The sequence below is a fragment of the Cricetulus griseus genome, chromosome 2 (genome assembly GCF_003668045.3).
Source record: "Cricetulus griseus strain 17A/GY chromosome 2, alternate assembly CriGri-PICRH-1.0, whole genome shotgun sequence".
Classification (NCBI taxonomy): domain Eukaryota; kingdom Metazoa; phylum Chordata; class Mammalia; order Rodentia; family Cricetidae; genus Cricetulus; species Cricetulus griseus.
Genome location: NC_048595.1, coordinates 385,861,465 through 385,884,364, shown reverse-complemented (window position 1 = coordinate 385,884,364; position 22,900 = coordinate 385,861,465). Strand labels below are relative to the sequence as shown.

The 22,900-nt window shown below is 50.0% G+C and overlaps 2 protein-coding genes across 4 annotated transcripts in view; both read left to right on the top strand.

The window, feature by feature from the left end:
• Positions 1 to 993: 993 nt before the first annotated feature.
• Hdac10 (histone deacetylase 10) lies at positions 994 to 6,543 on the top strand. Of its 2 annotated transcripts, none has more exons than XM_035440816.1 (20): positions 994 to 1,307; positions 1,378 to 1,512; positions 1,687 to 1,783; positions 2,002 to 2,099; positions 2,201 to 2,305; positions 2,437 to 2,505; positions 2,645 to 2,771; positions 2,927 to 2,992; positions 3,224 to 3,283; positions 3,363 to 3,452; positions 3,599 to 3,705; positions 3,776 to 3,840; positions 3,917 to 4,169; positions 4,268 to 4,352; positions 4,980 to 5,071; positions 5,186 to 5,242; positions 5,536 to 5,614; positions 5,776 to 5,958; positions 6,051 to 6,203; positions 6,293 to 6,543. In XM_035440816.1, exons 1-20 carry the CDS (start codon positions 1,222 to 1,224, stop codon positions 6,425 to 6,427), a joined length of 2,142 nt encoding a protein of 713 aa, XP_035296707.1. In that variant the 5' UTR covers positions 994 to 1,221; the 3' UTR covers positions 6,428 to 6,543. The 2 variants fall into 2 exon arrangements, with proteins under 2 accessions (XP_035296707.1, XP_027252032.1); XM_027396231.2 differs by having other exon boundaries at positions 6,051 to 6,210; positions 6,293 to 6,442.
• A 77-nt stretch (positions 6,544 to 6,620) lies between these two features.
• Tubgcp6 (tubulin gamma complex associated protein 6) overlaps positions 6,621 to 22,900 on the top strand; it is a 19,820-nt gene continuing 3,540 nt past the window's right edge. Inside the window, exons 1-16 of one of the 2 annotated variants that reach the window (XM_027396229.2) lie at positions 6,621 to 7,660; positions 8,695 to 8,858; positions 10,724 to 10,934; positions 14,069 to 14,242; positions 15,209 to 15,330; positions 16,334 to 16,409; positions 16,535 to 16,644; positions 16,967 to 17,058; positions 17,157 to 17,296; positions 17,662 to 17,811; positions 18,659 to 18,740; positions 18,827 to 18,915; positions 18,997 to 19,112; positions 20,584 to 20,722; positions 20,957 to 21,028; positions 21,198 to 22,761. In XM_027396229.2, the coding sequence (XP_027252030.1) occupies positions 6,920 to 7,660; positions 8,695 to 8,858; positions 10,724 to 10,934; positions 14,069 to 14,242; positions 15,209 to 15,330; positions 16,334 to 16,409; positions 16,535 to 16,644; positions 16,967 to 17,058; positions 17,157 to 17,296; positions 17,662 to 17,811; positions 18,659 to 18,740; positions 18,827 to 18,915; positions 18,997 to 19,112; positions 20,584 to 20,722; positions 20,957 to 21,028; positions 21,198 to 22,761 (4,042 nt within the window). In that variant the 5' untranslated portion in view covers positions 6,621 to 6,919. The remainder of the gene's footprint in view (positions 7,661 to 8,694; positions 8,859 to 10,723; positions 10,935 to 14,068; positions 14,243 to 15,208; positions 15,331 to 16,333; positions 16,410 to 16,534; positions 16,645 to 16,966; positions 17,059 to 17,156; positions 17,297 to 17,661; positions 17,812 to 18,658; positions 18,741 to 18,826; positions 18,916 to 18,996; positions 19,113 to 20,583; positions 20,723 to 20,956; positions 21,029 to 21,197; positions 22,762 to 22,900) is intronic. The other variant, XM_027396228.2, reaches the window with a different exon arrangement.

Sequence of the window (22,900 nt, the reverse complement as noted above, 5' to 3'; positions counted from 1 at the left end):
CAAGGGCAGGCAATGGGGAAAATGATGTGAGCACCCAGACAGATGCTCCCTTCTTTCTGAGATTGCAGCATTTGTCTTCTTATGGCCAAAGCTTCTAGAGAGAGAGGTTGCCTCTGGTCTTAGAGGCTCTCCAAGACCCAGAGAGGTGGGTTCTACTCTCTGACCAACAACTCTACTGGCATCACTGGCAGCTTCCCCGAACCTACACTGTCATATGCAGTTCCATTAGACCCTGGCTGTCTAGTTAGATGGTCCATGTTCTTCCCCATATACACCCAAGGACAGGTACACCAGGGCAGGACATAAGGGTGGCGCCTTGCATTGTTCTGGGCAAATACACTTTGCCCCGGCTAATCTGGTCAGAGGAGATGCCATGACTATGCCCTCTTCTGCCTGACACCCCCCCCCCCTTGAGATATCCATGGGCAGGACTACAAATATTTCACCCCCTTGTGGAGGTGTGGCTCACTGCATGCCCTGCCTCACAAGACACATAACCCAGGAGTGCCTCTGCCTGATGCCTTTGATCTTTAGAAGCTGGAGAGGGGACCAACCAGAACCTGGGCCTGCACTCCATGTCCCGAATGTGCAATGGGCACCTCCTAACTGCTCCAGGGCTCCTTGGTTACCCCTGCACATGACTGATAGTCGTATGTGTCTCTGTGGTAGATGTCAGTGGTAGCTCCCATCCTTCACCTGGAGGAGCAGGCAAATTGGATGTGATGGACAGTTGGCATGTCTGACCCTGTGGCCTTAGAGGGCAGGTTAGGCTCTAGAACGCTGGGAGAAGTCCCGTCTTCCCCAACCATTTCAAGAGGGACACTGGAGGCAGCACTGGTCGCAAGTTCCGTGCCACACGTTGTTGGCCGTGGCACGCAGCTGAAGCATTAGAGCGAGAGACCACATCCAGAGGTGCAGACCGAGCTCATAGGTCTGGTCTACTCCACCCTAATCTCGCCTGAGGGCGGGACCGACTCTCAGAAGGAGGAAGCCGGAAGTTGGGTGCCGGGAGCCACGCTGTGGACCCGGCTTAGCTCTCTTTACAGCGGTTCGCTTCTGACTACCGACCGGACCCGGGCTTGGGCCTGGAGCGGTGCACTCTTGCCCAGGTCCAGTGTCTGCTGCCCGGTTCTGTCCCAAACGAGGGGCAGTTTACGTGCATGCTGTTAGGTGGGACTAGGCAGTGCAATCACCTGCCAGCAGAGGGCGTGTTACGCTAGAATGGATCAAAGTGACCACGGTGTGGCCATGGGTACAGCACTTGTGTACCACGAGGACATGACAGCCACCCGGCTGCTCTGGGATGAGTAAGTGTGTTTTGACAGAAGTAGGGGGCCGGGAGGGAACCCTGAACACTGACATTCTTGTCTGCTCCAGTCCCGAGTGCGAAATTGAGTGTCCGGAGCGCCTGACTGCAGCCCTGGATGGCCTGCGGCAGCGTGGCCTAGAACAAAGGTGCCTGTGTTTGTCAGCTTGTGAGGCATCAGAGGAAGAGTTGGGACTGGTGCACAGGTCAGACTATGACGGGCCTGGGGATCTGAACCTGTTATAGCCCTACTAGCGACTCCTCTGTTTCCCCGTGGTGTGGGTTCAAAGGCATAAGGGGAGTACTGGGTGGGCACTCCCACCAGGAATCCCAGCTCCTTTCCTTCCTGTCCTGCTGGTGGCTTGCCTGCTGATCTGCAGCCCGGAATACATAGCCCTGGTGCAGAGGACCCAGACCCTGGCTAAGGAGGAGCTCCAGGAAATGTCTAAGCAATTTGATGCTGTCTACTTCCACCCGGTGCGAGCCAGTATACACAACCCGATTTATGTCCATACTCCTATATGTATTCATACCCATGTTTGGCCACCTGCCAATGTCTTCTTGCTCATGCTTATGACCATACCCTGTTGTGTTTTGCCTGCCATTGTCCCATCCCTGCCTTTCTCAGCAGGGGGAGACCTGCAACCTGGGACAAGCAGGTGGGGCAGCAGGCTAAATTGCACTCTGGTCCACAGAGCACTTTTCACTGTGCCCGGCTGGCCGTAGGGGCTGCACTGCAGCTAGTGGATGCTGTGCTAACAGGAGCTGTGCACAATGGGCTTGCCCTGGTGAGGTGAGAACTGCCCCTCACCAAACTGGCTGTCTCTGTGTGTGACCCTGTGAGGGACAGAATGACTCTGACATGCCCTGTACATCCCCTCTTTTGCACCCCAGGCCTCCAGGACACCACAGTCAGAAGGCAGCTGCCAATGGATTCTGTGTGTTTAACAACGTGGCTATAGCAGCCAAACATGCCAAGCAGAAATATGGGTTGCAGAGGTGTGTTCAAGCTTTGTACTGATAGGCAGAAGGGGAGTTGGTGGCCAAGAGATCTTACTTCCTCTCTTTACCCCTGGAGGGTCTCCTGGTCTAAAGGTGGTTAGGTGATCTCCAGCATTGTCTTAATTTAGGATTCTTATTGTCGACTGGGATATCCACCATGGCCAGGGCATCCAGTATATCTTTGATGATGACCCCAGGTGAGCTGGGCTGTGGACATAGCCCTTCTCTGCAATGAACTACTTAGGGGATAAAATTCAAGTTGTAGGAGTCAAGGTTATTTGAGAAGCTGTGGAGCTGCTGAGGGACCTCACTTCTGACCTGGTCAATTGTCTACAGTGTCCTTTATTTCTCCTGGCACCGCTATGAGCATGGGCGCTTCTGGCCATTCCTTCAAGAGTCCGATGCGTGTGCAGTTGGGCAAGGGCAGGGCCAAGGCTTTACTGTCAATTTGCCCTGGAACCAGGTACCAAGTCCCCCTCCCCCCTCCATCCAGCTGACCTCTCCTGCCCCCTAGTACTTCGTTTGCAAATGTCACCTGGGACATTCTGCAAAAGTCTCTGGAGAGTTCTGTTCCCTGGGGTGAAGACCCCTCTGATGCCTGCTCTGATCTTGCTGCAGGTTGGGATGGGAAATGCTGACTATTTGGCTGCCTTCCTGCATGTGCTGCTCCCGTTGGCCTTTGAGGTGACTGTGTGGTGGATGTCCCCTAGGGCAGGCAACCCTAGGCTAACCCAGAGTTCCACTATGAAGGCAGGAGGAGATTTGTAAGCCATTCCACCAGTGTGTGAATGAACCTTGGGGAGTGGGGAAGGTGCCTCAGAGAGTCTGATATTATGTGAATGGGCAGCATTGGGGCCTCCCCTTCACCTGAGCTATGGCTCTCTTTTGCTCCTTTCCACTGGACTCTGCCTATAGTTTGACCCTGAGCTGGTGCTGGTCTCAGCAGGATTTGACTCTGCCATCGGGGACCCTGAGGTGAGAGCATGGCCTGGCTGGGGAGTAAGCTAGCATCCTGGGCCCAGGCCCCTATCATACATGACTCACTGTGCTTCAGGGGCAGATGCAGGCCACACCTGAGTGCTTTGCCCACCTCATACAGCTGCTGCAGGTGCTGGCTGGTGGCCGGATTTGTGCTGTGTTAGAAGTAAGTGTGGGGTGGTGGGGAGGCTCGAAGGCCAGGGGAGGTCATGGGGCCAAATGTGAGGATCAGTCAAGGTTAGGTGTTCTGTCTGGTATAGCCACTCACACTAGTGACAACCCTGCTCTGTCCTGTTTCAACACTCTTCCTAGGGTGGATACCACCTGGAGTCCCTAGCACAGTCAGTGTGTATGATGGTGCAGACACTGCTTGGTGACCCCACACCTCCCCTTCTTGGGCTCATGGTGCCATGTCAGAGGTTTGAAGACTGGAGAGTGGGTGGGGGGCTGAAGCAGGAGTCAGGATTACAATGCTACTTCTTCCCATAGTGCCCTGGAGTCCATCCAGAGTGTCCAGACAGCCCAGGCCCCTCACTGGACAAGCCTCCAACAAAGTCAGTATGACCTGGACCTGGGCTGGTGGCTCCAGCTTAGGCTTCTTTGTAGTGACTGTGACTGTGACCTCTTTAGATGTGGCACCAGTTCTGAGTCCCAGCACCCACCTTCCTGAAGGGAGATCTCTGTCTCTGCTTGCTGAGAGCACCACCTGTGAAGTAGCAGAAGCTGCACCAAGCCCCCTCCTGGATGGACTGTGCCTCCGCCCTATACCCCCAGTCTGCACAGCTGTTGCTTTGACTGTGCCAGGTGCTGCTCTGGCCTTACCTCCTGGGGTGCTGTATCAGGAAGGGTCAGCCTTGAGGGAGGAAACTGAAGCCTGGGCCAGGTGAGGAGAGCAATCTGGGGATGGGACTGTCTATGCCTGCACCTGTGTGACTATTACATACTTGGTTTTCATGTGTCCCTCTGGCCTGCCCATCATAGGCCACACAAATCCCTGTTCCAGGATGATGGTCTTGCTGCATTGGGGAAGATTCTGTGTCTCGTAGGTGGAATCCTGGATGGGCAGGTAGGTTGCCAGGGGAGCTGTACATGTGGTGGCATGTACAGAGGACTGGTTGGTATGTTACCCTGTGCAGAGTCCAGGAAATGCTCTTTGGCAAATCGAGAACAGACAATTTGTTTTTTGTTTTTTTTGTTTTTTGTTTTTTCATGAGACAGGGTTTCTCCGTGTAGCCTTGGCTCTCCTGGAACCCGCTTTGTAGACCAGGCTGGCCTCAAACTCAGAGGTCTGTCTGCCTCTTGAGTGCTGGCATTAAAAGCATGCACCACCATGGCCCAGCTTGAAGTGTAGTTTTAAGCATCTTATAGAAGTGGAGTGATTTCCTTTAATCCCAGCTCTCAGGAGGCAGAGGCAGGCGGATCTCTGTGAGTTCGAGACCAGCCTATTCTACAAGAGCCTAGTTCCAGGACAGCCTCCAAAGCCACAGAGAAACCTTGTCTTGGGGAAAAAAAAAAAAAAAAAAAAAAAAGTGGAGTGATTTGATTTTGCAGTATAGCAGCCATTTGGACAGGACCAAAACAAAGCACAAATGGGTTTAACCCAGTTTGGGAGTTAGCCCTGACTCCTGAAAATGCTCCATAGAGGGTGTGTATGTCAGTCTCTAGATTCCCTTGCCTATCATTTATTCCATAGGTAAGAAGTGGCGTAGCTGCCACAACTGCCAGTGCCACAGCAGCAACTTTAGATGTAGTCATTCACCGATGCCTATCCCATGGAGTTAAGAGGTAAAGTTTGCTTGGTTGACTTGAGATTCCAAGGACCTGGGAATGCCCCCTAATGGCATGGGGGAGGGCCCCTGGAATGGACACTGGACAGCGTATCCTGGGTCAACTTCGTAGGCTCCTCTGTGTCGCCGTGGGACAGCTGGATCGACCCCTGGACCTTGCTGATGATGGGTAGGATTCTTAGCTTACATGTCTCCCCTGTTGTGCATGTGTGTGAATAGGTAGTAGGCATTTAACTGGGAATCCAGGGTTACTGTTGAGTGGGGACACTGCAGTACAGAACGGGGGCCTTCCATAGGTGCGGTTTGAGAGTGGGTGCCCCAGAAAGCAGAGCCATACCAGGTTGGCAGTCACCGGTCCCCCTCCCTGCTGGGGCCCCAAGCTCTCCTCTATCTTCAGTTGTTAAGTTCAGGGAAGGGTCTCATGCACATATGTACATGTCCATGGTGCTCTCTCCTGGGAAGGAGAATTCTATGGCTCAACATCAGGGGCAAGGAGGCAACCATCGGGTCCATGTTCTACATCTCCACTCCACTGCCACAGGTAAGTGGCTGTGTTGTGGCTGGACAGGTTCTCACTATCACCTGGGATTTCTGGGGGTTTCTACTCACAATCCAGTGTTTCTGAGATTTGGGGCGTGGTGACTGGAGCCAGCAGCTGTGTTCCCTAGATGAGAGCCCGAGGCTCTGTTTCTGTCCCCACAGACCACTGGGGGATTTCTAAGCTGCATCTTGGGTCTGGTACTGCCTCTGGCCTATGGCTTCCAGCCTGACATGGTGTTGATGGCACTGGGGCCTGCCCATGGCCTTCAGAACGCCCAAGCTGCTCTCCTGGCTGCAGTGCTTCGGGGCCCAGCCGGGGGCCGAATTCTAGCTATAGTGGAAGAGGTAATCTGAGCAAGGTGGATAAGCTGTGTGGGTGGACGGTGGATAGAAACCATTGTTTCACTGCCCTCCACCCCCCACTGTCCCTGGGCCAGGAATCCATACTCCAGCTTGCAAGGACCCTGGCACAGGTACTGCATGGAGAAGCACCTCCCAGTGTGGGCCCTTTTTTGATGGCCTCTCCAGAGGAGATCCAGGCCCTTAGGTTTCTAAAAGTTCATCTGGAGCCTCGGTGGAAGTTGCTGCAGGTGGCTGGTGAGGCACATGGGGAGGTGCGGCCCTACTTTAGAGCCACGTGGAGCTAGCTTCACTGCGCGAGTCAACTGTGCTTTTCCAGGTCCTCCACCAGGACCGTGCTCTCCAGTCGCTTGAAATCAGTCAAGGCGGGCGATTCCTATTTGGAGAAGAGCGCACACAGGCGGGAGACCGATGTCCCATCTGCGCCCCAGACATCCTACCTCTAGAACAATAAATATCGGTTAAACAGAACCCATCCCTGCTTCCCGTACTGAGTTCTAGTTCGCCAAAAATCTGAGTTAAGCCTCTAGTTCTGAAAACTGAGACCGTGGCCCCACCCCTTCCGAAACGCCTTCGATGACGCAATTCCGGCGCGTCTCTTGGTGTGTCTGCGGTCGCGTGGTCGTGACATCATAGCGGCGGGAGTCCCAGTTCAGTGGATTTGGGTTTACCGGCCAGCTATGGGATGCGGGCATTTGGTCGGCAAACTTGTCACGGCCCGGGAGACCAGAGGACAAGCGCCGGGCGGCGGCTGAAAACCGGGAGGACGCGGCGTGTGGCCTCTTGCACCGCGAAACCTGAGGCATGAATGCCTGTTTCGCAGGTGTGAAGCGACGAGCGGTCGGCCCTTAGGCCCTGGCCCGCCGGGGTCGCTCTGGTTTTTGAGAGCCAGAAGTGCCTCCCAGGTGCAAAGTTTACCACTCGGTGGTCCAGGGCTTCCCTGGATATGGCCAGTATCACCCAGCTGTTCGATGACCTCTGCGAGGCTCTCTTACCTGCTGCCCAGGCTCGTCCGGGACAGCGCAGCGTGAACAGGAAGAGGGCAAAGCTGAGCCTTAAGAGGGTAGCCTACAATGCTCTTTTTGCAAATCTTTTTCAAGAGGAGACTCAACAGCGGCAGCCTGACTCGTCGAAGCTGCCAGTGAAAAACAAGGTCCTCATGCTGTCCTTCGATTTGAGGGTGGGCGGCTTGGGGCCAGAGGCCGACCGTTTGGAGGAGCTTGTGGAGAAGCTGGAAGCAATCCCTGGCTGTCCTTTTGTGGAGGTGGAGTGCGTGCTGGACCTCTTGGTTCAGCTGGCAGGGAGCGGCCCTCCTCAAGTGCTGCGGAGAAAACGGGATTACTTCTTTAACAACAAGCACGCAGGCAGAAACCTACCCTACAGCGGCTACGATTGTTATGACCTGAGTGTGTTTGAAATGGACGTTCGGTCGCTTATTTCTGGAGAGGAGTATTTGTGTCATAACATGGTCCAGGAAGCACTTCAAGTGATGGAGTCTGCCCCAGGAACTGGCCTGCCCACCGTTGGGCTCTACTCAATTGGTGACTCTTGTGGTGACAGGTTTGAGAGAGACACCCGGGTCTCACTCTTTGGTGCCCTCGTGCACAGCCGCACATACGACATGGATGTGCGACTGGATCTTCCCCCTGTGCCAGACAGCGCAGACTTTTCTGGACTGGCCATTAAGGTAGTATTTCTTTCCCTTCAGTATCCCTAGAGGTTTGAAAAATGCCTGTTTTGATCTTTTACCATGGTAATGCTGGAAAGCTCGTGTCCAGAGCATCAGGTAACCTTGTTGTTATGAGGTAGAGGTTGGAGAGGACTTGCTGGCATGCTCTTGCACAGGGAGGTGCTTGCTGCTCATTTGCATCAAAAAACAGCACACAGTTGTTTATCTTTTACTTCAAGGTCTTGTTAAGTCATTTCTGTTCTCTAGTGCTGTTAATTTAAATCCAGATTAGTTAAAATGAAATACAGTTGCAGAAGCCACGTTTCAAATATGCCTGGTATGCATGCTTTTTGGTATACTTTCCCACTTGTAACATGGATTTTTTTTTGCGAGTCACTGAGTAAATTGTCATCGTCTCTTGTATTTTATTACTTTGTAAATTCTATTAAGAGGATGATCTGTTACTACTCAGTTATTTTTTTTATTATGAAATACTTAGGCCATTTCTAATCTCAGTGTACATATGTTTTTCCAGGTTTAGTATATAGTTTTCTCCTGAGTGCTGAGGGGGTGGGGTGGGTAGAGACATGGTTTACGTGTAGCTCAGGCTGGCCTTAAACTCATGGAGATCTTCTTGCCTCAACCTACAAAGTGCTGGGATTTTCATATGACTTTATGCTGTTTTCCCTAAAATCAGGCCATGTATTATGTGAAATTAAAAATGAACACCTTGTATTTTAGGTAAATCTTTCTGTGCAGCCCAATCTGGTTCCAAACTCATAATCCTGCTAAAGCCTCAGGAGTGCTGGGATTACAGGCATGCACTACCACACCTGACTAGAAATTGATAGTATATTATTTTAATTCTTTCCGTGATTTCGTTGTGGAGGGGTGCATTGTATAGTGCATAGGAACTTGAGAAAAAATAAACTATTTTGCTAGCTGTGTCCCTCTAGGGAGTAAATGGACGTGGATAAAGTTCCTGGAATGTTATATCACACTTAGATGAATGCATACACAAAGATATAATTACTGTTCCCTGTGGTCTCCAGGTCCCACAGATTGTGGATCAGTGGGAAGATGAAGGATTCCAATCAGCTTCCAATTTAACTCCTGACTCCCAGTCTGAACCAAGCATGACCCCCGACTTGGACCTGTGGGAAACTGTGCTCACGTATGAAGCCAGCAAGCGGAGGTGCTGGGAGCGCATTGGATGGTATGCGACTCTTTCTTTGTCTTTAAATGCACTGTGCCTTTGCATCTTTGCCCCATATCAAATTTTCTTTGAAACCCCAGGCAGCTGTTTGTAGAAACATCACTGTTGAGGTTAAGAGGCTGACATTTCAGGTAAGCTAGTGTGTGTAGTACAGTATTGTTTGAATCCTTTGAAGTGAGAGAAGTGGAGGAGAACAGAACACTCCCCACCCCTCCACCTCAGTGACGTTAACTCTGCAGATCATACTTAAATGGTCTGTCTTTCCACCAAGACTTCTAGACAGAAGTCCTCGGGCAACTAGCAGTCTGTGTGGTCAGTGCCTGGGAGATGCTCCAAGAAACTTACTACATGAGTAAAAGCCATGGGTGTGGTGCCCTCTGCTGGTAGAAGCATCAGCCATAACAGCCTTTCCCTGAGTGGCTAGTATTGGCTGAGCCTGGAGCCACATACTCTGCATATATCTGGGTCCAGGGTCCCTGCCTTCAGTTCCTTTCATGGTCTGAGTTGGTACCCTTTGGAAACACCTAGAATGAGAATTGAGGGCATGTACTTCACAGACATTTATTCATGGAGCCCTCTTCACATCCCTTTGACTACTCAGTCTGGGAAACCATCTGGGAAGTACTGAAGTAAAAAGTGAAGGCTGGAGGAGCCATGTGTCATCTGATGCAGCTTCTGGGTCCCTATGGGAACCCATGATCGGGGGAGTGATAAAGCCTTTTGTGTACAGGGCACCACTCCTATGTGAGGAACTTTCCTACATGTGATCATAATTGCCCATTTGGATCCCTCAAGGGCTGGGCAGCTCCCTGCTATGTAGCTTAAATAGTGTTGGTAGTTGTCTTGTCTTTCAGGGGCTCCTTTGTCCTGTAACTTCACGCTAGGGTTTCGGTCCTGTCTTGCTTGTATAAAGCAAATCTTCTCCTTTCTACCAACCCCTTACATGTTGAAAAGTTGATCTTACAGCCTACTGCTTTGTTTGTAAATATTTACTAGTGTTATTCCATCTGTTAGCTTTTCGGTTATTGTTTGGGAGGTTACTTAACAGCTCATTTGTTATCATTGTGAACAAACTTCATCCTTTTGGTGTTCTTTGAAGCACAGGACTAGCCATATAGCTCCAGCACAAAGTAGTACTCTGTCAGTGTATCCTGCAAGGAGGACTATATTCCCAAAGTGGTGTTGTTTGAGACAGGGTCTTGCTGTGTTGCTCAGGCTAGTCTTAAATTCTTGAGCTTAAGGATTCTTCCTACCTCAGTCTCTCAAGTAGCTGGTACTGTAGACATTTCTGTCCCTGTCATCTAAGGAACTTTAATGTAGGGTCTTAAGATGAAGAGCACTACCAGTAATTGGGAGAGAGAATGGAAATACAGATTTGATCATTCACAGGCTTTGGGGTTATGTGCATACCCAGAGATTATTCATATAGAAATCAAGAAGTGGGGCTGGAGAGATGGCTCAGTGGTTAAGAGTACTGGCTGCTTTTCCAAGGGACCCAGATTCGATTCCCAGCACCTACATGGTGGGTGGTTCACAACCATCTGTAATTCCAGTTCCTGGGGAATCTGATCACCCTCCTCTAGCCTCAGCATGTACCAGGTATGCATATGGTACATAGACAGAAGTGCAAAGCAAAACACCATAGATACATAGAAAATAAAATAATAAAATATGCCATACATACACAACACACAAAAATAATCCACTCTGTATGAGTTGTGGCCTGTCCTTGTCCATCCATGACTGGGTACATGACCGCAGGGCATTTGCCTGAGAAACTATTGCAGCTGGGGGAAAACACACTTGTCATTTAAGGTCCATGCTGTCCCATCTATTCATCCTCTTCTCTTCTGTCTTCTTTACAGCCTCCCTGGTCACCGAGAGGAGCCCTACCTCACCGAGGCAGGGAGAGATGCCTTTGACAGGTTCTGCCGGCTATGTCATGGAGAGCTGCGGGCCCTCAGTGGGGGTTTACTCCAGGGCCCCAAGCCTGTGCTGGTGGAAGAAAGTGAGCTGGTGAAAGATTCACTGAATGTTCTGCTTGGTGTCGTTTCTGCTACATTTTCTTTTTGTCAGGTGAGAAGGGCTCCCAGCTATTGTGGGACCAACCTTGTATCCAATAGCCTGTACTCTCCTAGCATGCTCAGCATGCTTAGGGTAGGTTAAGGTCTAGTGTCATGAGTAGAAGAGAAGGCCAGCTCTGTGGGTTGATTAAAGGGGCTGGAGTGATGGCTCAGAGGTTAAGAGCACTGACTGCTCTTCCAGAGGTCCTGAGTTCAATTCCTAGCAACCACATGGTGGCTTACAACCATCCCTTATGAGATCTGGTGCCCTCTTCTGGTGTGTAGATATACATGGAAGCAGAATGATGTATATATAATAAATAAATAAAATCTTAAAAAAAAAAATAGCCACAAGTTAGGCCAGCGACAATTAGGCCAATATATAAGTAAATCAATGTTGGAATTCTTGCCAGCACGTGAGAGGCCCTGGCTTCAGTCCCCAGTACTGTAAAACAAAACAAGCATTCCGATTGGATTTTAAGAGTGTTAACTTATAGTAAGGCATGGTTGTGCATGCCTTTAATCTCAGCACTTGGGAGGCAGAGGCAGGCTGATCTCTGAGTTCAAAGCTAGTCTTGTCTAGAGAGTGAGTTTTAGGACAGTCAGGGCTACACAGAGAAACCCTGTCTTGAAAAACAAAAACAAAAACAAAAAAAAAAATCAAAAAGATTCATTCGTTTATTTTTTTATGTGTATGAGTTTCCTGTCTGCATGCATGTGTGTGCATGTGTACCTGGTACCTATGGGGGTCAGGAGAGGGTATTGGATTTCCCTGGAACTGGAGTTACAGATGGTTGTAAACTGCCATGTGGGTTCTGGGAACCTAATCCAGGTGCTCTGCAAGAGCAGTAAGTGCTCTTAACTGCTGAGCCATCTCTCCAGCCCTATTGGTTTTTTCTTAAACTCTCAAAACACATATGGCAGAATTTACTGGTGTACCCTATTAGGAGTTTGTCTACAGACTCAGTGTTCAACTTCTTGTAAGTAGATTTCTATTTTCTTAAGTCAGTTTTGTTACTTTATATGTTTCTAAGAAATTTTACATTTGATTTGGGCTATCTAATTTGACATGTAATTATTTTTGGTGTATGTTCCTAGGGATGGAACCCAGGGCCTGGCACATGCTAGTCAGTGCTCTACCACTGAGCCACATGCCAGTCTAGATTATTTCTTTTTTAATTGCATTTATTAACTTGGGAGGGGGGACAGGGACAGGGATATGTGTCACAGTGTGCATGTAGAGGCCAGAGAACAGCTTTTGGGAGTTGAATCTTTTCTTCTAACATATGAGTCCTTGAAATCAAACTCAGGTGGGTCAGGCTTGGTGGCAAGCAATTTTACCTGCTGTCTTAATTAGGTTTTCTATTGCTGTGATAAAGCACCATGACCACAAGCAACCTGGGGAGGAAAGGGTTTATTTGGCTTACACTTCCAGGTAATGTAGTGTGTCACTGAAGGAAGTCAGGGCAGGAACCTGGAGGCAAGAACTGAAGCATAAGCCATGGAGGAGTGCTGCTCTTACTAGCTTGCTCTCATGGCCTGCACAGCCTGCTTTCTTGTATCACCTAGGACCACCTGCCCAGGGATGCCACTGCCTTCAGTGACCTGGGCCCTCCCACATTAGTCATCAGTCAAGAAGATGCACCACAGGCTTGCCCACAGGCCAATCAGATGGGAACATTTTCTCAGTTGAGGTTCCCTTTTCAACAATGACCTTTGCCTGTGCCAAGTTGACATAAAAACTAACCAGTACACCTGCTGAGCCATATCACTGGCCCAGATTCTTTCTTGTTGCAATTGTTGTTGGGAGTTTTGTTTGTTTGTTTTGCTGCTGTTGATGAAACAGAGTTTCTCTGTGTGACAGTTCTGGATGTCCTGGAACTCATTTTGTAGACCAGGCTGGCCTCTGCACCTTTCTGAGAGAAGAGTCTCACTATGTAGGACAGGTTGGACTCAAGCTCACCATCTACCTGCTTGCTGGGATTACAGGAATGAGCACAATGTCCAGTTTATAATCTCTGTCTCTCTTGCTAGTTTGGGAAGTTTGAACTGTGTTTCTTTTTTGTTGTTGTTACTGTTTTTTTGTTTTGTTTTTGTTTTTTGGAGACTGGGTTTCTCTGTGTAGCTTTGGAGCCTGTCCTGGAACTTGCTCTATAGAGAGGCTGGCCCTGAACTCACGAAGATCCACCTGCCTCTGCTTCCTGAGTGCTGGGATTAAAGATGTGTGCCATCACCACCTGGCTGTTGGATGTTTTTTGTTTATTTCATGTGACAGGTCTTACTATGTAGACTTGGTTGTTCTGGAACTCACTACGTAGAGACTGGTCTTCAACTCACAAATATCTGCCTATCTCTGCCTCCTGAGTGCACCACCATGTCTAGCTCATAGTTGGAATTTTAAATGTTTTTTAACTATAGTCAGTGAGAAATGAAACCTTGTTTTAGCCTGCATGTTGTTGCAACATTGAATATGGTTTGATAATTATATACTAATACACATTTCCTGTTCATTTCAATGTAATCAAGATTAATGAGCACTGTTATAAATGCAAAACAAAGTTGTACTTGTGCTTTAAAGAAAGCTTTATTTTTGCATTTATAACATTGTTCATTAATTCTGCCTTTTCCTTTTGTTTGTTCTGCTGTTTCTTTTTTTCATTTGTTTGGGTTTATTTTGCTTTGCTTTGTTTTGATTTTGAGACAGGGTCTCTACATAGTTCTGACTGTTCTGGGACTTACTGTGTAGACCAGGCTGGCCTCAAACTCACAGAGATCTGCCTGGCTCTGCCTCTCAGGTGCTGGAATTAAATGCAGGTGCCACCACACCTGGGTATGTGTTTCTGTGTCAGTACGTGCATGTGAGTACAGGTGCCTGTGGAGACTAGAAGAGGGTGTTTGATTCCCTGGAGCTGGACTAAAAATGGTGCTGGGAATCAAACTCAAGCCCTCTGCAAGAGTAGTACAGACATGTTCTTTTACTGCTGAGCCATCTCTCCAGCCCCTTGGTTAGCATTTTCCTTTCAGAACTTTGTGTTTGTATGTCTTGGACTTGGGGAACTTTGGAGCATGTGGCAGATGGGAACGTGGGTGGAAAGAAACAGTACCACATAGGGTTATGATGTGTAACTCCTTTTCTCTGCTCTGTAGCCCACTCAAGCCTTTGTAGTGGAGCTTGGTGTTCACGTGTCGGGTGCATCTCCTGAGAGCATCAGCAGCATCCTTTCAGAGGTGGCAGAGTACGGAACCTACTACACACGCCTGAGTCACTTCTCTCTACAACCTGTCATAGGCTCGTTGTGTAGTAGGGGCCTTGTGTTCCAGGTATGCCTTTGTGAGAACCATGCTACCTTCCAAACGAATCAAGAGTTCAGAATTGTGCGTTGAGAACCCCTCAATCCAAACCTCTTAAGCTGGGTGACTTGAGATTGTTTTACTTAATCTGTTATTCCACTGGAGCCCTGTGTCAGTTATATTTGGGTAAAGGCATAGAGGGAGGCAGGTGTGAACATCAAGGGAATTTAAGGGCTATGAGAAATGGGTAAGTCACCTGCTCTGCATAGGCCCCAGTGTTTTGTATGGTGTGTGGCAAGGTGGATTTCCTGCTCTGTTGAGTTGATTCTTGAGGTACCCAGGATTTTCTGTTTATTGAAAGACTTGCATCTGGACTCTTAAAGGATCTTGGCAGCCAGGCAGGTTAGCAGAGTGTTGTGCAGAAAACATGGGCAGGGAACAGGGAGTGGTGGGGGCAGGGTGCAGCCTAGGAGGAGCTGGGCTACACGGGCCCTTTCAAGCTCTGATGTAGGATAAAGTCGGCAAGCAAAGAATGGGGCACTAACTCACCTGAGGTTTCAGGGTATATTAGGAGCTGCATGAGAAAGACCTTCCAGGCAGAGGAACAGTAATGGAATCCCTAAGAGGACTGGAGGTTTCAGGTGTTGTAAAATTAGTTTGAGAGAGGAATCCATGGGAGGTGATGCTGTGGTTCCTGGTTTCCTGGCATATAGGCAAGTCAGGCCAAGGTAGATGGACAGGGTTTGTTCCAGGGTGACCTGTCTCAGTGTGATCCAAGGGGGCAAAGCTGCATCTATGGCAGATCCTAGTCCTAACCTCTGTCTTCCAGTAAAGCATCTTCCTTCTGCCTGGGCTTAAGCCATAAATGCCTACTGCTTGGATAATAGGGCCACCATGCTATGGCATGAAAGCACAGCCCTGTTTTCCAGCTTGGGGGTGTCCTTCCAAGCCTTGAGTACATGGCTGTCTCTGTGTCCTTCTACTCTTTGTCCACAGGCCTTCACCAGCGGCCTTAGAAGATACTTGCAGTATTACCGGGCCTGTGTTCTCTCCACACCGCCTACTCTGAGTCTCCTCACCATTGGCTTTCTCTTCAAGAAACTGGGCCGGCAGCTCAGGTGAATCTCAGTACAGTGGCCTAGCATGGGCCCCAGGAGCAGATGTGGGGCTTTTAGGGCAATGGAGAGCCAGCTTTGCTCTAGACCCGGTGAGGAGGGTCTAGAAGACTAGTCCTTGGTTGTCTCAACAGTCCATGCACAGCTGGTCACTACATGCATTATAATGTGTCTGCTATCTGCCTACAACAGTGGCCTTGCTGGGCTCAGGGATTCCTTCCGGAATAGTGATGCAGGGGAGGAAGGGCAATGGACAGCCTCTGACACTCATGAGCCCATTAGTAAACAACCAGGCATAGTGTCTCTTGGCAGGTGCCATCCGTTGAGAAAAGTTGGGAGTGGCAGATGATATGGGAGGAGGACATGTTCCAGGCAGCAAAGAACTGGGAAGGTAGAGCCTGGGATCTGGATGGTGTGAGTGTGTGTGGGGTGGAGTCATGTGGTACACAGACTAGTGGGGTAGAGAGGGTGAGCATTCGTGAAGGGGTTGGGTGCTCATCCTAGTCAGACAAGGTGGTAACCTTTGCCAGGCAGAGGTTTTTAGATGGTACTATAAGTGTTGAGTTAGGGAGTCAAAGTAAGGATGAGGTAGGGAGGCCCAGTGTGGATATGTTAGTGTCATCTGGGAGGACAGCACAGGAAACGATGCTGGGCGGATCTGACAGGGTGCTTAGATCTGGTATGTTGAGGGTACCAGGAGTTTTTAAAGTCTGTGTAAACTGGGCGGTGGTGGCGCACGCCTTTAATCCCAACACTCGGGAGGCTGAGGCAGAGGCAGGTGGATCTCTGAGTTTGAGACCAGCCTGGTCTACAAGAGCTAGTTCCAGAACAGCCTCCAAAGCCACAGAGAAACCCTGTCTTGAAAAACCAAACCAACCAAACAAATAAATAAAGCCTGTGTAGACCAGTTGCTTCGGGGAAAATGAATATTTAGCTTACTCAGTCTGAGCTGGTCCTTGGGACCCTGCACTCCTGGCGCCTGATCTGATCCAGCTTCTGTGTCTAGGTACTTGGCTGAGCTTTGTGGTGTTGGTGCCGTATCCCTGGCGACTAGTGGAGAACCCAGGGCTGTGTTCCCCACCGTGAGTCCTTCCTTTTCTCAAGTGTGAGCTTGCATGCCTCCCTTGAGTTGTGCATTCTTGTCAAGCTTGGTGGTGTGGTCTGCTGGCCATTGTGCCTAGACAGGCATCCTGCTTCTCCTTTGTAGGGAGTGAAGCTTCTGTCCTACCTCTACCAGGAGGCACTGGATAACTGTAGTAACGAGCACTACCCTGTGTTGCTGTCCCTGCTAAAGACCAGCTGTGAGCCCTACACACGGTGAGTGGTTGGTGGCCTGTACTGGCCGTGCCTGGTCTCCCTATAGTGGATGGGGGAAGGCTACACTCAGACCAAGTATGCATTGAGTTTCCTATTGTCCAAGATCCATTGAGTACTGGGGTCCATGTGGGAGCATGCTGGATAAATGGAGGCCATACCCACAGCTGGCAGTGTGTTCACTGGCAGTGTCTCATTTCACTCTGTGGACTGGCCACACTCAGTTGATGATCCTGCCTATCTGCCACACCCACCTGCCATGCATACCTGGCTAGCCTAGGCCCCCCCCAACTCCCCTCCCCCTCCATGTCCCATTATCCCACAGGTTCATCCATGATTGGGTGTACAGTGGAGTCTTCAGAGATGTTTATGGGGAGTTCATGATCCAAGTTAACCATGAGTATCTCAGCTTCAGAGGTGAGTAGTCAGTGGCTGCTAGGCTATGCCCTCTGCCTGGGGTCAGGGCCAGTGTAACTGCAGATCATCATATCATGTTCTGTCTGTGTTCTGTCCAGACAAGTTTTACTGGACCCATGGCTACGTGCTCATTTCCAAAGAGGTGGAGGACTGTGTTCCTGTGTTCTTGAAACACATTGCCCATGATGTGTATGTCTGTGGAAAGACCATCAACCTACTGAAGCTCTGCTGTCCCCGGGTGAGAGGGGCCTGCTAGCTGGGTTGGGGGCTTGTGTGCAGGTGGGAGGCCAGGTCTGTCCAGGGACTGTGTCTGACTGGTAGGTGCTAGTGTGTTTTGCTGCAACAGTCCTCTGTGTGGGAGATGAGATCCCTCAGCGCTCCTTAGTTTTTGCCGTAGGCCCCATACATGGTGTGTCTATTGTTGGGGTACTTGCTTTGTGGAGTCATCAGGTGTTTCAGCTGCCCTCAGATTTAGGGATAAACTTTTCAAGGAAAAATGGCTATCTACATACATCACTGAAAATTCAGTTGCAAGATAGTGCTTGGTTCTTGTTCCTGGTCTTGGCCATGTACTTACTCACAGAAGCCCGTCCTCTTTGGCAGCACTACCTTTGTTGGTCTGATGTCCCTGTCCCGCGTATCTCAGTGATTTTCTCTCTTGAGGAGTTGAAGGAGATTGAGAAAGACTGTGCTGTCTACGTTGGGCGGATGGAGAGACTTGCCCGTCATAGTTCCATCAGCAAGGAGGAAAAGGTACTTGGCTGTGGGGTTTTGGCTGTCTCTGCACTTCCCTTCACTTTCTGGGGTTCTGGGCTTATGGAGCTCCCACACCCCAGTGGTGGGCCAATGCCAATCTCAACAACTTTTGATCTGGCGCCTAATGGGCAGTAGGGGGCAGCCAGGCAGACTTGGGCAAAAAGTACTGGGTGTGGGGCATGTAAGGCAGAATGGCTCTTTCTGGTGTCCCTGTCCTGGTGGTGTGTTTAGGTGGGGACATCCAAGGTGTGTGGCTGTGTCAAGGAAAATTGGAGTAAATCTGGTGACAGGTATTCAGAGCAGGGGCTTTGTTCTTTTTTTTTTTTTTTCCTTCCCAAGTCTGGGCGGCCTTGCCTGCATTCCAAGTTTTACCAACATGGGTGACTCCATTTGGAAAATATAGGCAGCAAGGCCTAAAGTTCCTCCACTTGAGAAGTCTTTATAAATAATGGGTATGTTCTTGGAAACAGCACCATAATTCTCCAATGTACTCGAGGACAAGAGATTAATGACTGGCCAGTGCTGATCTCAAGAACTATTTCCTGGCTTGGTGCCTAATGGGCAGCAGGAGAGACCAGGCATGGACAGACTCAGGAGCGGGAATGCTCCATGGGCCCTTCCTTTATCTCTGGGTACATAGTCACCTCCTATTCACTGCTCCAAGGAGGAGGCCTCCCCATCTTCCCAGTCTTGGGTGAGGCATCACCTGCTAACATTCTGTATGGGTTGGGAAGGGTATCTGTTAACAGTGACCAGCAGCAGGTTGTTGTGGATAGGTAGTTCTCTCCACACTACTCTAGGAGAAGGGACAGGGCATTAAGATGTTTTGCCTGTTGTCTTTTAGGAATTGCGTATGGAAATTGCAAAACAAGAACTGATTGTCCATGCTCGAGAAGCAGCATCTAGGGTCCTGAGGGAGCTGAGCGGTGAGTGTAGTTCCAGATCTTTCCTCGCTCTGCTGGGACCCCTGTGGGTGCTTTGCAATTGGAATGCCTCTCACCTTCTCTTGAAGACCGGCAGATGTCAGAACAGATGGCTGTGGACACCAGGAAGCGAGAGCAGTTTCAGCGGCTGAAGGAACAGTTTGTGAAGGATCAGGAGGTGGGTGGGTGGTCTGGGTTCTGGGTGGTTCTGGCTCCTAGACTCTTTGATTTAGTAAATGAGGCTGTCTGTGTTGGGTAGCGGCGCCTGGCGGCCAGACAAGAGGAGCTAGATGATGATTTCAGCTACGCCCGTGAGCTTCGTGACCGGGAGAAGAGGCTAAAGGCCCTGGAGGAAGAGCTGGAGAGGAAGGCCAGGTAGGACTGTATGATAGCAGTTCCCACAGTGCCGATTTAATTCTAACTAGTGATGGTTATTTTACTTTGTCTTATTTTCTTTAATGCTAGGGATCAATTCTAAAGCTCCAGTGTTGATAGGCAAGTGCTCTAGCAGTTAGCAACATCCCTTACTTGTTATTTTGGCTTTTAATCTGAAAAATTATAGATCTATGTCAAGACAGAAAGACTAGAAAGTCTGATGGACTGGGATGCTGTCCTGGACTAAAGGATTAGAGCCTGTAGGCTATGCTCGGGTAGAGTCCCAGTACACACACAGTGTATTTGGTGTCCTGACTGGTTATTATTTATTTTGTAGTTCTATGGAGCCAACTTTGGGCCTTGTGCATACAAGTAAGCACTACCATTGAACCACATCCCCAAGATCTTGCTGTGCGGCCAGCTGGCTTTAAATTTGCAGTCCTCTTGTCTCAGCCTTCCTAGTGCTGTGGTTACAGGTGTATGCCACTGCACCTGGTCTGTTTATCTTAAATAACATTCATTTTTGTTTGTTTGGTTTTTGTTTTTTCAAGACAGGGTTTTTCTGTGTAACAGCCCTGGCTGTCCTGGAGCTCATTCTGTAGATGAGGCTGGCCTCAAACTCACAGAGATCCACTTGCCTCTGCCTCCCGAGTGCTGGGATTAAAGGCATGCGCCACCAATGCCCGGCTTGGGCAGTTTTTTTCCTTTTGTTTGTTTTTGTTTTTAAACCTGTTCCTGGCTCCTGGCTGAACAGAGCAATGGGCCATCAATCTAGCATAGTTCTTGAATCTGTTTCCTCCTTGTGTCATTAGGTTGTCCTGGAAACTGGCCATTGTTTCAGTAGAAGGCTTTTATAGAAGGGACTGGCTACATCTTGTATGGTACCCTTGGAAGCTCAGCTGTTCCATCCTTAGATACTGTTTAGAGAGGAAATTAGAGGTTTGCCTGTTGCATGTGCTATGTTCATGCATACATCTGAGTAGATACTCTGTTCACAGAAGAGGAAAACCAGCCATGGAGGCCATATTCCTGACTTGTGCCAGCCAAATTGGAGATGGTGCATTGTGTCTCAATGCCCAGTAGTTGGAGGCTTGGAATCCCTGGGTTTGTGTTTTGTTCTTTTTGATAGTCTCCAGGTCGCTTGAGTTTGAACTTACAGATGTCTACTATGTAGTAAAGAAAATGTGGCCTGGCTCCATTGGTCTGGTCCCCTTGTCTCTGGCCATGTACATTTTCCTTCTGGTAATTTGTCTAACAGCATTTGCCAAGTGCCATGGGGGTATTTGTCCAGTGGAGCCTTTCAGTGTGGTGGGCAGCAAGGCCCTCCCTGAGAGCCCAGTCTGTGGTGGCGAAGATGGAGAGCAGGAGTCTGGGGAGGGAGCCTTCTTGAAGAAGCATCTTAGCCTGAGTATGCCTACCAGATGGTGCCGAGTGGCTGTGGTGACCATGTCCTCTCTGCATGTGGCTTCAGGCAGGCGCTGGTTGACCATTACAGCAAGTTGTCTGCAGAGGCAGCTCGCCGAGAGCAGAAAGCTCTGTGGAGAATCCAGAGGCATCGACTAGAAAGCGCTCGGCTTCAGTTTCTCCTAGAAGACCAGAAGCGCATTCAGGTATGGCAGTGGTATTAGCTGCCAGCTCTTGCACACGGTTATGTTTGTGCCAGGCTGTTGTGCAGATGGTACTGGCTGAGGCTCAGGCTTCCAGCCAAACCTGGACAGTGAGCGGGCAGCAGGGCCAATGGCATCTGTGATGGGGGAGGGTACTGTGTGAAGGCTGTGGTGTATGCCAGCTTTGCTGGTCACTCACAGAGCTGCTGTCTCTTTTCCTGTTGGCTTGAATTTCAGGAGATGCTGAGAGACATGGAAGCTCACCAGCCACAGGAGCCACCTAGCATGTTCCCAAGCACATGCTCTCAGGTAATGGGCTCTAGCAAGATCTTGGGAGCCCTGCTGGAACTGTGAGTTAGATGCTCTGGCTTGGTTGTCCTATGTCCCTCAGCACTTAGGTGTTGGTCACTGCTGCTGAGCTCACCTTGGGGAGACAAGATTAAATGACTGGAGGGATTCAATATGTACTGTGTTTCAGGTCACATCTCCATGTCCTGAGCATGCAGATGAAGGCCGTAGCTGTGATCTGGGGTCCACAGAACTGCAGTGGAATTGTCCATCCGGTACATCAACACCGTCAGTCCTCAAGTCTGCAGCAGAGGGAGCTGATGACTCTGGGACTGGACAGGCAGAGGGAGCTGGGCCATTCTCTAGTGGTCTCAGCATCACAGACTTTCTGCCCACGGGCCCTGGAGCTGAACAGCCTGTGGATAACACCGGAGCTCCCTTCTTAGAGGCAGCACTGCAAACTATCTGCTCAGACCTACCCCCTATAACTGGGCCAACACTCACAGCAGCTGACCCCCAGCCTACCCAGTCAGAGTATGATTTCAATACCATCCTGAGGCCAGCGCTGGCTGCCTCCTCTTCACCAGGACCCTTCCAGGATGTCCAAAATGGTTTGGACAGTGAAACACAGTATGTACTGGGGGACATGCCCACAAAACTGAATGCATGTGTCCATGACGTGCAAGAGACTTTGCCTTGCCCACATCCACTCAAGCATGTCACTCCTGAGGAGGGGAGCTTCCAGCCTGTGGGGCAGTTCCTTGAACACATGTCAGGGACTGTTATCCCTACAGAGAGCCTTGCTTCTGGAATGGCTCCTTGCCAGCAACTTAGGAGCATTTCCAGATGTGTGTCAGATGCCAACACCAAGGGGGAGGACTATATGTCAGATATGGCTCTTCCTCGGCCACAGTGGAACATTTGTGGACCTGTGTCAGAGGCCAGCATTGGAGTTGGGGAGAATGTGTCAGAAGTGGCTTCTTCTAGGCCACGGTGGAATGTCCATGGACATGTATCAGATGCCAGCATCAAGGTAGGGGAGAATGTGTCAGATGTGGCTCCTTCTAGGCCACGGTGGAACATTCATGGTCATGTGTCAGATGCCAGCATCAAGATTGGGGAGAATGTGTCAGATGTGGCCCCTCCCAGGCCACGGTGGAATGTCCATGGACATGTGTCAGAGGGAAGCATCAAGATTGGGGAGAATGTGTCAGATGTGGCTCCTTCTAGGCCACGGTGGAACATTCATGGTCACGTGTCAGATGCCAGCATCAAGATTGGGGAGAATGTGTCAGATGTGGCTCCTTCTAGGCCACGGTGGAACATTCATGGTCATGTGTCAGATGCCAGCATCAAGGTTGGGGAGAATGTGTCAGATGTGGCCCCTCCCAGGCCACGGTGGAATGTCCATGGACATGTGTCAGAGGCAAGCATCAGGATTGGGGAGAATGTGTCAGAAGAGGCTCCTCAACCACATGGTTGTACTCAGCCTCCCTTGATTTTGGAGGAGCCCTTGCCAGAAGCTGAGCCCGACCTACTCAAGCCCCGTCAGTGCTCTCCTGCCCATGTGTCCCAGTCAGGCCTTGGTGTGGAAGCACAGAGCCCCACTCTGGAATGTGGGCCACAGCTACCTGGAGAAACGAAGCCTACCATCTGCTCTAGCCCTGGCAGCATAGAGGAAGGTAGCCTAGAGACCATGCCCCCTGTTGTGGCTGAGCCTAGCATACTGGGAAATGGCATCCTTGAAGAGACAGGTAAGAGCAGGCAGTGGTGTCAGGGTGGGACCATGGCACACTAGAAGGCAGTGTCAAGCTGTCTTTTGTGATCATTGTTTATCAGCCAGGATTGAGTTGTTGGTGTTGGGGTTCTGGAGGAGTTCTCTGGATCAGCCTC

Coding starts and splice junctions, on each gene's coding strand:
- Hdac10 (XM_035440816.1), top strand. CDS start 1,222: ATGGATCAAAGTGACCACGGTGTGGCCATGGGTACAGCACTTGTGTAC. Junction 3,706..3,775: donor CTCATGGTGCCATGTCAGAG/GTTTGAAGACTG, acceptor TTCTTCCCATAG/TGCCCTGGAGTCCATCCAGA. Junction 6,204..6,292: donor CTCGGTGGAAGTTGCTGCAG/GTGGCTGGTGAG, acceptor GTGCTTTTCCAG/GTCCTCCACCAGGACCGTGC.